Here is a 13,469-nt window from a genome sequence, read left to right as displayed (position 1 = left end):
CACAATACTATTAATATTTTTAATTAGTAGCAGTAATTTGTTATTGCTACGGTTGTATTATCTGAAATGAGATTTGAAAATATTCAAAATGGTCAGAAGAAAGAACTCATTTCTAAGACTGGCTCGAATTATGTTAGTTTGCTGAGATCCCCAGTTAAGAGTTGCTGGAAGTAAGTCTGCCAAGCCACCCAGGCCATTTGTTTTGAATCCAGAGCTTCTCATCGTAGGTTTGTCACAGGGCAGTGGACAGTTAAGTGCAAAGTGAAGACCACATTCTCCTTCTGCTTCTGCCATATTCTAGCCTTACCCACAGAGGCAGGTCATGTATAACCTCTCTGGGCCCCAATTTCCTGAAATAATTAGGGACTACCGTGTTTCCTGTGATCAAAATAAGAGAATGAGGTTCAAGTACTCTAAAATGCAGTCACGTGCTAGGACACAAGGTCACCATATCAGGGTGAGTGGACCCTGGAAGACCAGGCAACATGGGTTCTGGGGTAGAATGAGAAGCTGCCCCAGTGTGGTAAGAGGAGGAAAGTGGGTCTGAAGGGGAGAAATGGTGAGAGGAACCTTCAAAGGAAGCCCACTAGTTTGAATTTGAACAGAGTTTTGAAAAGAGGGGTGGGGTGCCAAAATCCAATACCTTAGGCTAAAGTATTTCCATTGCCTGAGTACTGAGGGGCTGAGAGCAGGGAGAGGCCAGTTGTGTCGCACTTGGTTAGTTAAAGACTGACCCAGTGTGAGATGAAGTGGCTTGGCCTGACGGGCTGTAGAGGGTAAAAAGGGGGAGTCAAGGAGGTGGGGAAATTAGGTGAGTGGACAGACGCGCAGTCTCCACATCACACACATCAATAGTGTGCACACTTTACAGACTCTTTCGTGGTGGGAGGAGGGCGGTGGGGAGGATAAGGAATGATGCCCTGTTTCCCAAACGAGGAAAGTGAAAAGCCCTACAGTTAGGAAGTGATATCATGTCAGGAGCAAGTGGAGGCAAGATCTTACCTGGAGCTAGTATGCCTTCCTCCACAGAGCCCCCTTCACTGAGAAAGAGAGAGCGTGACCTCACTCTGGACTCTGCTTAAGTGGAAAAGCATTGAGGGGGTCAGAGAGAAGAGGAGAGACAGAGAAATGTTACCTCCCCACCCTCGCTAGAAGGAGGCAGATGGGGAGCAAGGTGACCACCAGACTTACTATGGAATTGTCCACAGGGCTCCAAGGCCTGCAAACAGGCACGTGAACTTGCCAGAACAAAAAATGTTCAGTAAGCTCTCTGTGTGCCATGTAATGTGGTTTATAAAAATTTAAGAATAAGCCATAAAATCTGAGATATAAACTTCAGAAAGCTGATTTTCATTCCAAGCATGGGGATTGAAATATGTCATTCTTCAATAAAGGAAAGCCTACTCATTAATGGTATTGTCAATAAAACAAAACAAAACAAAAAAGCCCCCCAGAATTCTATACAATCTATAGCCCTTCAAAAAAAAAAAAAAGCCATTTCTCTAGATTCTCTTTCAAGAACAACAGAAAGTCTTTTGTTACTTTCTTAAAGGGTGCTATCTTTTATGAGCTTATTAAGGCAACTACTTTTCTTTCAGTGTTTAAGTGACATTCTGTTGTTTCTCTAAGTGGCTCTTCCAGCAGACTGGAGTTGCCAGGCTCCACCAGGTGTCCAGCTGTCTTTCCTAGCTCAGTCACTGTATGGGCCACCTAGGCACCAGAGCTGGGCTGCTCTGAAGTGGAGAATTTCAACTGTCACAAATGAAGTGGTGATTGTGAAATGGGTCTGACATTCTTTGGGAAGTTCAGAAAAGACCATGGCCTTAATTTGGAAAAGCAAGACTCTTGTAGGGACTAAAGGGAGAGGTTTATTACAGCATCACCTTTTTTTAAAAAAGGCAGGTGGCCAGGACCCTCACAGTCTGGTATATTGGTTACATCAGAGACATCTACACCTGAGGCAGGGAGCAAGTGGCTGGGTTCCCAGGGTGCATCACACTGTGGATTTCACAGCAGCTGCCCACGTTCCCTGCCCCCCGACCCAGATCCTAGGGACAAATGCCATCAGACTCTTCTCTTTAACAGTCAACAACAACAATCGATCTTGGGCTGAAAAAAGGCGCACGAATATTCACAGTAGGGGAAATCAGATGGCCAGTCAGCTAGATGACAAACAGGTTTCTGCTCTTTTTATTCCTTTGGGTGTATTTCCACAGGGTTTGCTTCCAGCACTAAGGCACTTAGCAGGGGGTGTGTCGGGGGAGCAGAGGAGACTTGGGTAAGTGACTAAAGGGGATGCAGCATTTTCACTGGCACAGAGGTTGTTTTCTTTCCTCAATGGAAAGCCGGCACAGTTTTCTCTGGGCTACACTGACCATTTCTCATAATAAGGAGGATTTATATACAGCTAGACAGCTTATAAGGGAATTAGGACAGGCATTACTGCCCTCTTTTACAGACAAGGAAGGGAGATTCAAAAAGATGAAGTTATCTGTCCAAATCACAGAAGTGACAACTGCTGGAGACAGAACTCACTCCACAACTCCGATTCTTCATCACCTTAAGATGCCAGCAGCCAGAGATGGGAGGGAAATACATACTTCTGCCTTGGCTTTGGTTTTTCCTTTTGGTTTAATTACGTATTTTGGGAGAGGTCTTTCGCAGCTCTGTGCTGCCTCCATGCCATTCTCATGAACCAAGTCACTCCCATGAGGAACATTTCCCACGACTTGCCATCATTCTCAACTCTCTCCTCATCTCCTCCCCTCCCTCCACCCCACCACATCTCATCCATTCATTGCAGGCCATGATCTCCATGACCCGGTCCCATCAACAATCTAACGTGGGGCAGCAATGAGGCTGACCTGAGATCCCAGAGAACAAAAAGGCAAAGGTTGCGGGTAGGATGCTTGAATAAGGAACACTTCCCAAAGGAGGTGGGAAGTCTCTGTTCAAGACCTCAAAAGAAAGAGCCAAAATGATGCAAGAAGGGAGCAGATCAGGAGACTAGCTTGACTAGAGAGGGAAAAGAGGTGAGAAATGAGACAGGAGATGTAAACAGAAGAGTCTTGAAGTGGAATGCAAGGATTTCCCCATCATGACACTCCTGGAAACAGAAGAGGAATTACTTTAAGCAGCTTAAGCAGATATATTACTTCATTATTCAAAGGCAGAGAAATAGAGGTTTAAACTCACCCGCAAGATTTCTTCAACACAGCTTGGGTCACTGGGAAGGCTTACCTAAAACAAAATAAGCAAACAAAGAAAAGAAAATGAAGCATAATCTAGTTATTCTCAGCAAAGCAGATAGTATAATATTTTACCCTGTGGGAAAAATTGTAAAGAAAGTAAATATAGCAGTAGATGTGGATTTTCCTCCCTAGTAAATACAATGCAATAAATATCAGCAAATGACCAATTTTGTTTTTCTTTAATGAAGCAGTAAGACCACAGTGCAAGATGAGGAGACAGTCTTGTTCTGTCACCAATTTGCTCTGAGATGTGGAGCCATCCTCCCCCATCACCTGGGCTTCTTTTTGTTCATCCTTCCAAAGAGAGCTCACCTTCCTGGTCCTTGAGGCCTCTTCCACTCTCTGACATAGTAGTTCACCATATTATTCATAACCACAGATTTGTAAAAGAGGACACCTATATGAAACAGTTTTGTGACTAAATTAAGTCCCCTTTTAATTCAGGAATCCAATCAGATGCCTACAATTCTTGTCCAAAACACTAAGGCCAAACTCTTGTGTAAATTGCACGCTTGCCCTGGCACGCAGAATCTCACAAATATCCACACTGAATGCCATGGGCTTTTTTTTCTCTCAGTGTGACTCACACCTTTCTAATCAATCAAAATTCAACCAACTAACAGAACTGTACTGAGGACTTACTCCGTGTCTGGCACATGCATTTTCCTCCAGGAGCTCCATAGTCGGTGAAAGTAAGAAGTCAAATGCCAAAGAGTGACATCAAATCAATTAGCTGGGCATGATGAGGGACCTGGGAGGGGGACCACTACCTAGAGGAAGGCCTACTGGGCATGCTGTCACCTGTGCAGGTACAGGCATTCCCCCAAACCTTCCAAACTCTCTCCTTCATACCATTACCCCCTCCAGGTTGGCAATTTGATCACCTCCAATTCCCTCCAGTTCCAGTAGGGAGAACATTTGGTCTCTTTCATTCATTGCCTTGGGAGGTGAAAGGCCAGTCCTGTAAAGAGAGCACTGCCACAGGGGCTATAGGTTCCAGGTCTCTCACAAGGACAATTAAGTCCCAATCCTCTAGTTACTGTGATAGATTCAGGTCTAAATACAACTATATTTGGGGAAATGGGGGAGAGAATATGGCATCAGTTGCCCTCAATCTTAAAAAAATACAATTATCAGTAGTATTAAATAAGCATAACAATCACTCCTGTACATGCTGATACATTAATTTCAACCAGTGTGCATTCTTCTTCTTCTTTTTTTCTTCTTCTCCATATAAAAGTTGCTGTTCTAAGCACCAGAAAATCCCTAGTGGGGATTAGAGAGTCACCAGCAATGATGGGGCCATCTAGCCTGAGTCAACTGGTATGGTTCCAGTGTACATGTGTTATCCTGGTGTCCCATTTCATCCTCAAAAATGTCCTGATTTGGATGATAAATTATATAGTCATCCTTCCAAGAACACAAATACTTGAGTACTGAGTGGAAAGAACAGTAGAAGGAAAGGCTGACAAACTGGCCAGGCAGACATTGTAAAGAACTTTAAATACAGGTTTTTGATAAGCAACCACAGGTGGTTTGATCTAGCAGAGTTGATTCATTCATTCATTCAACAAATCTTTTTTTTAAGGGTCAGGCACTGAGCCACCAGGCTCATGTTCGACAAAGATGCAATGGGAAGAAGCAAAAGGAGACACAGTTTCTCCTCTCGTGGAGTTTGCAGACTCAGGAGGAAGGGAGGTGTGAAGAATCACAGTTAACAGACCATTATAACCAGTCCTGCAAAATGAAATGTTCTGTGTCCAAATAAGTGTAGACCAACTTCCCTCTTGGCAATCCATGATGCAGATTAAAGGCTCTGAGATATCTATCAAATCAGTTTAAAGCAGCATATTCCAAACTTTCTTGACATTGAATTGTTGGGGTTTTAGTTCTCTCTCTCTCTTTTTTTTTTCAATTAACAATGATCACCGTTCCATAGAATGGGTGTTTGCAGAATATAAGCTAGAAGAGACTGGTCTAACATATTACAGGATTATAGAACTCAACTGATGATTCATAACAGCAAATAAACTCTCATTTCATCACTCGAGGATCCAGCAACTGTATTTTCTAAGACAGTTGTTGAATTAATGTATATCTTCCTGAAACACAAAGGTCAAAATGATTATAGCCAAGACTTAAATTTTCAGTATAGTTGTTGCACTGAATCAGCTGGGCTGCCCAAGCTAAACATATATGACTCAATCTCACAAAAAAAGTCTTAGTTTTTTCTTTTTCTATGCAAACACACAAATGTTAACTTTGGAATAAAAATAGGAAAAAATGTCAGGAACATGCAGACACAGCAAGAACATTTGCCTATGTGTCTAAAGAGTTGAGTGGGAGGCCTGGCCCTATCCCTCAAGAACAGGACTTTATCACCTAACCCTCTGAATTCCAGTTTGCCCAACTATAAAAATAAAATTAAGTACAATAAAAGAATGATAATAATAATACCAGCTGTTTTCAAATCTCACAGGGTTTCTGTGAGCAGCAAATGAAATATAAGGTATGCAAACCTGCTTTGTAACTGGAAAAGACCCACGCAGTGCATCAGGTTATGAGCCCCTGCCCTGCTGGTCTCCTAACTGCATCTTCCGAAGCCCAGTCTTCTTGTCTGCTCAAGGTAAGATCTGACTCACTCTTGCCAACTGCAAATATCATCTCTACACCTGGTATTATAAATATCCATTTCCTTATGGAGAAATGCTGTCAAAATACAAAGAGTTGTGGACTCTGGGGAAGAACTCTGCAGACACAGGCAGGCAAAGAAATATGCATCCATACCGAGTGTTCAGATTTTTTTTTTCTTTTTCAGAAAATACTGGAATCCAGCATTGACATGGAGTCACCAGTCCCACAAACTCATCTAGCCCTGCCCTGCGGATGTTTTCACCACCAAGACCACTCATTTGAGCTGTATTTCCCCCTCCCCTGCAAATGCTTTTGAATTAACCAGTGAGCATTTCCTCTGTGCCTAGAAGAGTGCTGGGCGAGGGGGGTCAGCGACACAAAGAACTATCAGACTTGGCTACTTTCTCTCAGAGGTAAACGTCTAGATGGGACAGGAAAACAAACAATTAGAGACCCACTGGGATGTACATTGTAAGGTGGTGGTGACAAGGGTAATAGGATCACATTCATTCACCCGTCCGCCTATTCATCAGTTCTCCCATTTATTTCTTTAGACAACAAATCCTGATTGAGCTCACACTGTGCTCAGGATGGTTCCAGGGGGATTTAAAGACACCAAAGGCAACGTAATTTCTTCCTTTGCGGCTCCATGTAACTTGGGGGAGACAAACAGTTACGGAAGAAACAGACAATACGGAACAGGAGGTCTGACTTGGGTGTCAGGGAGAGAGTACCTACCGGGTTCACGGACAGAGCCACGTCCGACAGGAGCTCCCAGCCGCCGAGGTCCCTGCTGTAGTCCTCGCCCCACAAGGGGGTGAGAAGCCAAGGATCTGACATGGCCAAGCAATGCCGGGCCACTCTGCGCTCTGGACAGAAGCTGGGCTCAGGCTGAGGGCTCGGCCCCGGCTGCCCGTTGCTCTCTCCGTCTGTCTGTCTGTCTCTCACAGCCCTCCTCCTCTTGCAGGAACTGTGGAGGAGTCACTCAGACAGGTGTGACAGGAGACAGGAGGAGAACTAGTGGGGACACTGGGATTAGAACTGCCGCCCGATGAGTTGCCAAGCAGCCGCTTAATTCCAGAGCCACCTTCCCTCCTTTTCAATGCACTCTTGAGTATTCAGATAGTCCACAAAGCGCAAGTTAGCCACTCAGAGCCTGCGTCCCTGTGCATCCCCCTCTCCGCCCCCTCCTCCAGGAGCAGACAGCAAGCGGCATGCCGCCCGGGAGGCTGTGCTCTCACTCCTGGCCCCAGACGACCCTCTCTCTCAGGCTGGGCACAGATGTGGTCCTCTGAGGGCCAGGAGGGGCGGGCGTCCGCGTCGGGCCGGTGTGAGTTGACCGAGAGCCCTCCCAAGTGCCTACCCTCTCTGCGTGTGACAGTGCAGGCGGCCACCGCATGTAGCCACAGGCAGACCACGCTCAGATCATCTGCCTGGTGATCAAGACATATCCTAGGAAATAATCAAGGTACCTTTAAATCATCAAATATTCAATTAATTGAAGCAACAATAAATGAATTGCATAGGATATTTTAATCATTCTGGAATTAATCAGTTTGGAGCATACTTCTTGGCGATTAGGGTAATACAAGATATCAAAAATACCCTGATTGTGGCATTGAGAGACACTAATAGAAAACATGAAGATTCATGTGAAACATTAAAAGAGCCATGATCATCACATAGTTAACTGGGGGGAGTGTGGTGCATGTCTCTGAGCACATTATTATTAAGGGATTGCGAGGGAAGAGAGGTCAGTTTTTCTAAAATCATCCTTTTGCCATCAAAGTGCCCTATTCTACCCGCATTTCACCTTGACAAAGACTTCGCCCAGTGAAAGTCACAAATCTCACGTTTAATTGCCAGTGAATGCCTGGATTCTTCCAACAAGCGCAAGTGACACTGAGTGACACATCACTAACACCAAAATCCATGCTACTGGCCCAGTTAAACAATATCCATGACTGACACTGCTGGCAGCTTCCAAACTAATTCCATTTGTATTTTCAATAACAAATTGGCACATTCATCCCCGTGATTGACAGACATTCCCTGACACGGCATTACTAACAAAATGCAAACAGGTTATGATATTCTACTAAGAAATGAGTTTTCCATCTTTTTTAAATGTTTAACCCTCCTGATCAGTCATTTGTGCAAACAAGGAGTAGCAGCCTCTGAAGTTCCTCTTTGCACACGATTTGAGATTTCCTTATCTCTCTTCCCCATCCAGCGAGTCCCTGATAAGTTCAGGTTAAGACCTTTCTGTCCCTGGTTTCCTGTCACATCTTAACCTGGCCCTGTTCTAGTTTATATGCATAAGTCTCTGGTTAAACGGGAACAGTTAATATTACATAAACTGCAGACAGAAATCCTCAAGTGATAGAACTTTAATCAAGACAAAAAAGATTTCACAACAGTGACTTGGTCCAGCCAACCAGCTGGACCATTTCATTTTAATATAGCAAAAGTCCTGGGTATCCAAGGACTTGGTGTTTAAAATACTGCTTCCAGCTAATTTTAAAGGGCATCCCATGGTCAAAACACCCCATGTAAAGCCAGCTAATATTCACTATTCCCTCTAAGAAGAGAAGCAAGAAAAAGTAGAGCATGAAGATTAAAGGAATTTATGACTTAACATTTTAAGCCAAGTACAGGAAGTGACCCTGTGTCTAGAACCTTACATGGAACTAAAACTGAAAAGGAGGACTCAGCGATCACATTTTATTTATTTGAGCAAATCAATGGGATCATTTACCATATTTTCTGGGGGTGTAAAGAGCATGGGCTTTGAAGCTGGACAGACGTGAATTTTAATCCCACCTCTGATACTTGCTCTGTGAACTTGGGCAAGACACTTGAACTTCTTTGAGCCTGTTTCTCTGTCTATATAAGGGGAATAAAATTCCACTTCAAGGACTGTATGAGGTTGAGATAAAGTGAGGCATATAAAAGTACCTCAGCCTGGCAGTGGGTGCATCTGAAGCCTCCATCAGCACATTTTATTCTAAGTTCCCTCTAAGGCTCTTGGAAAGCCAGCACCCTGAGCCTTGGGACCACTGAGTACCTAGTTTAGTCCCCTTGTAAACTGGCCCTCATGACATCTTGTGAATGCCACTAATTGTGAAATCCTACTTGGGGGCCCAGTGTATAACGAGCCTCAGGCTGCTGCTCCATCTGGTGGCTCTTACTGAAGGTGACAAAGGAGGCAGGAGATGGGACTTGAGGCGGTTAAGACAACAGAAAGCCAAGGGGGAGTGGGGGCGGGGTGGGGGAGGGGAAGGGTGGGCTTCATTAGGTATGGGCAACAGCAGAATGCATATGCAGAAAGGCCCATCATCAGCCTGAGGAGGACCTAAGGGCAGATGCAATTTAAAGTGAACAGTGCTTAATTCAGTGGGCTCTGAATAGCCATTAGCTCACTGTTCATTTATTTGGTCTAATAACTAGTTTCTATAGAAGAATGAGGTATAAACGGGGAGGGGGGTGACAGTCTTAAAGAAAAATAAGGTACACGTCTAGAAAGATTACACTAGGAAACCAAGAGCCCGTCTGGAAGATGCTGGCTGCCTGAGCCCCAGTTCCCCCAGGACGCCCTGCCTCTAGTCACCTGAGCTGGGCAGGGAGGTCGCTCTGTTGGCTGTCACTGCTCCTAGACACATGCCTGGGCTGTGCCGGGTGGGCTCCCCAGGGACAGAGCCCCTTCTCTCCCATTCTCCAGGCCTCATCTAGGTGCCTTAATCTCGCTGCTCTCACTCAAGCTTCACCCTCCTCCTTCTCTCAATGCTGGCTTCCCGCACTCTGACCCAATTTGCTTGCCCCTTCTTGCCTGTGCTCTTCTCAGCCTTCTGTTTGCTCTCTGTGTCTGCCCTGCAACCCAGAGACCTTCCAGCCATGGTCCCTGCCTTTTGAAATTCCTAGGCATGCCCAGGACTCCTCAGGGCTCACAAGATGCCCACTTCTGGCCAGTCCAGGTCCTATCGCTGAAACCAAGGACTGTTTAAGATCAAAGTCTTGATTCCATAAAATCCCTACTTAGGGCCCTCCTATTAACATTACTGGCTATCTTGTGTGCAGGTCCATGATCTCTTCTACTAAAAGAAGATACTGTAAAAATACAGATGTGCAGAGTGGAGTCATGTAAGACAATTTCTGAACCCCTATCCTTGGTCATTGTAAACAAAGTTAACACACATGATCCAAATATATTAAAAAGATGCATCAGGAAGCAAATTTACTTTTGAATTTTGTCAACTGAAGAGTGAATGTTGGGGTTTTCAGAGTTTTTTTTATGCTCCTGACAGTTCCAGGAACAATCATACTTCGTAGCAATTGCTGATAAATATGATCTTAAAAGTCATGAAAAGGAAAACATCCCGATAGTCAGGAAATACTTCCCTGTCCAAGTTTTACAACTAATTAGATGTTTTATTTGGGACAGTTCATTGCCTCACTGTCCAGGTGACACAACCATGGCATGGGATCTGTTACAAGAGTCAGTGCCTTGTACTTCACAAAACTAATAGGAGGTCTACATATGATTACTCCTTCTTGTTCTGAAAGGACATTACAGAAGCAACAGCCAAAAGGTAGGAAGGACATAAGTTCCAAAAGTTACATATTTGTCATACACGATATGACAACAAACTTATCCCACCATCAAACAAACTCACACATACCATTGGTCTTACATTTCCTATTTTGCCACAGAATAACAGCACTTTCACCTTGGAACTTTCAGTTGCCAAGTAAGATGATCCTCTCAGGTATATTTTGGGTTCTATGATTTTATTCACCTTCTATTTTGTCCTGTTCTATTACATGGATTTTACTCTATGTAGTATCTACTTCCCAACTCCAGTGATTTTCTCACTGAAGCTAATTGTCAAAACCTGGGTGCATTTCCTCTTCTCTCGCTGACAGTTTTCAAATTCATGGAGAATGCAAACTAATTTTTATACTAACTAATACAAACATGAGAAAGCAGGCAAGTCTTATGTAACATGACAGGCAGCATACCTGTGCCATAGGCCTCATCTGTGAAACTCGTTTCACACCCCAGTCATCCTAAGATGAAACTGAACCAGAAGACCATTTACTGTCCCTTGTGTGAGGAGTCCACATTTCACATGGCACAGCATCTGATCCATCTTGCGTGATGCATTTCAAAGCACCCATGAATTCTTAGGAGCAGCCAGGGAGGAAGCAAGCCAAGCAGGCAAGAGTGGTGTCCCAGGAACCTGGAGAAGAAAGTGCTTCAAAGGAAAATAAACCATTCAGTGAGATAAGGATGCAGAATGGACCGTTGGGTTTGGTATGATCTAGACCATTGGCCACACTGGGCAGAGCTGTTTCAGTCGCACGCTGCAGACGTGAAGCTGACTGGAGCATGCTAAGAAGGGAGTGGGAGGGGTGGATGCAGAGAGCGGAGAAACAATTCCTGCTGTGACAGGGAGCAGAGAGATGGGGTGATAGGATGTGGCGATGCAGTATCAAGGTTCTTCTTTGTTTTGTAAGAGGGATGATATTAAGGCCTATTTATATACCAATGGGTATAACTCAGTGGAGAGGCAAAAAGTATCGCAAAAGAAAAAAATTCATGATTGTCAAAGCAAGTCCTTGAGCAGGAGCCAGCAGACTAGGACACAACTGGAGAGGCTGGCCTGAAAGAAGAGCCTGGACACTTCTTCCATTGTAACAGGAGGGAAGGCAGAATGCCTTAGGTACAGAAGCAGTTGGCTTGGAGAAATTAAAGATGAGAAGATGAAGGGGTACTTGTCTGATTGTATCTATTTTGCTCCATGAAGTATGTGGCAAGGTCATCAGTGGAGAACGGGGTGGTTATTGGAAACATGAGATGAAAGGTAAGGTAGAAAATGGTTCAGTTGGAAAATAGGAATGGGGTATGCTGGGAAAGTATAATATAGCTCTCTGGCAATGTTTAGGGCAAGAAAGAGCGAGCTATCAGTGAAACACTGAAGGGGATGCTGTATGCCCTCAGTTTGGCGATAAAGGAAGGAGAAAGTGGGGGAAAGGGGAGAACTGGAGGCCAAGTAGCCCCTGGAGATTTAGAAGGAGGTGACACTCTGCTCCCCAGCATTAGCCACTGCACTTTGCAACACTGATTAGCTAATTAACCACAGTTCACAATCCTCCAACTGTTCTCATCTATAAGGGCTTCATTCTGAATGGAACAAGCAGAGCACCCAGGAGCAGGAGTAATGATTTTCTGGGATCCCACAGTGGTGAATTTCCTCACATTACCCAGAAGCCTGGATGAAGGGAAGCCCTGGGCCAAAGATGGCCCCGGGCCTGAGGAATGCCTCTCTAGGGATTAGATGAATTCAGCTCTGTCTGGCAGGAAGTAGAGATTTTGGTTAAACTGTATCCTCCTGACAGAGATCATTCTCAGATAACATAGGAAGGAGTTTCCAAATTGTTTAAAGAGCTGTTTTTTAAGTACTCACGTATTTTGTCTTTAAGCAAATGTTTTACCCATTTACTATGTTAGCATGAAACATTTTAAAATATGATTATCTTCTCTAATACATCTTGGATTGACAAGTTCTTCTAAGGATTTATGGTTTCTAAAAGATACAAGACTTCCTCACCGGAGGGGAGTTGGGGGAAGGAAATGGGAGCTCAGGTTTTTCTGGTAGCTTCTGAAGACATTTGCCGCAGGCATATGATGGGGTCTTAAATTACGTGCTATAACTCCATTTAGAAAAGAACCTTTTAAATATGTATCTTTGGCTCTTATTTTCTGAGAATCTTTCAGAAATGAAAGGTCTTCCCTTGACATTCACAATCCCTCACCTTAAAGAAACGAACGCCTCTGTCTTCTAAATACACGGCTAATGACTTAAATGTCTCCTTTAAAACAAGAAACCCAGATTTCAGTTTGATTTTGCTCTAGCTACATTTTCCTTAAAGCAAAATCAGTGGAATAGACATTATAAATTGTACCCACACATGTCCTCAATAAAAAGGTGACAACAGAATACACTTGATAGAAAGTGGCTCCACTTTCAGACAAATCTCTAAGGAACTTGGCGCCTTCTTGACTCTCTAAATCCTGCACTTAGGATTGTCTTAATTGCCAGTGGATGACACCATGATGCCACAGAAACAGACCTACAATTGCTCTTCTCTGACAGTGATGATCTGAGAGAACAAGCCCTGTGCACACGAAGTGAATCCTCGCCAGCTCCCCTATTATTTATAACTCTAATTAAAACACTTTTATCTATTAATGCCAAGTGACACTACTAAATATATTCAGGGAAGTTCACATTTTTTCTAGACTTCTGAAATCTCTCAGATCTGTGGTTTAACTGCTCACTAAAATGAAACGATAGCTAAGAATAACTCCCTTCCATTAGATTTATAAATCTCATTAATTAATTCTACATCTCCAATGGTGTAGAGACCAAACTCAACTGCAAGATCTAATTAAAGAGAAGTAAAAAAAAAAAAATGTTAAGAAACAACACTGAGATTGAAACACAGAAGTAACTGTTTAGCCTCAAATTAATGAGGCGCTATGCTAAGCAAGCATGTCCATTAATCCCTAATGAGGATTTT

General features: G+C 43.8%; 1 protein-coding gene across 1 annotated transcript in view; it reads right to left on the bottom strand.

The window, feature by feature from the left end:
- Nucleotides 1-13,469, bottom strand: part of AFF2 (ALF transcription elongation factor 2) — a 384,416-nt gene that overhangs the window by 198,083 nt on the left and 172,864 nt on the right. Inside the window, exon 4 of the mRNA XM_052662634.1 lies at nucleotides 3,196-3,240. Within this exon, the coding sequence (XP_052518594.1) occupies nucleotides 3,196-3,240 (45 nt within the window). The remainder of the gene's footprint in view (nucleotides 1-3,195; nucleotides 3,241-13,469) is intronic.

This window comes from Budorcas taxicolor, chromosome X (genome assembly GCF_023091745.1).
Source record: "Budorcas taxicolor isolate Tak-1 chromosome X, Takin1.1, whole genome shotgun sequence".
Classification (NCBI taxonomy): domain Eukaryota; kingdom Metazoa; phylum Chordata; class Mammalia; order Artiodactyla; family Bovidae; genus Budorcas; species Budorcas taxicolor.
This window is presented reverse-complemented; position numbering and strand designations above follow the sequence as displayed.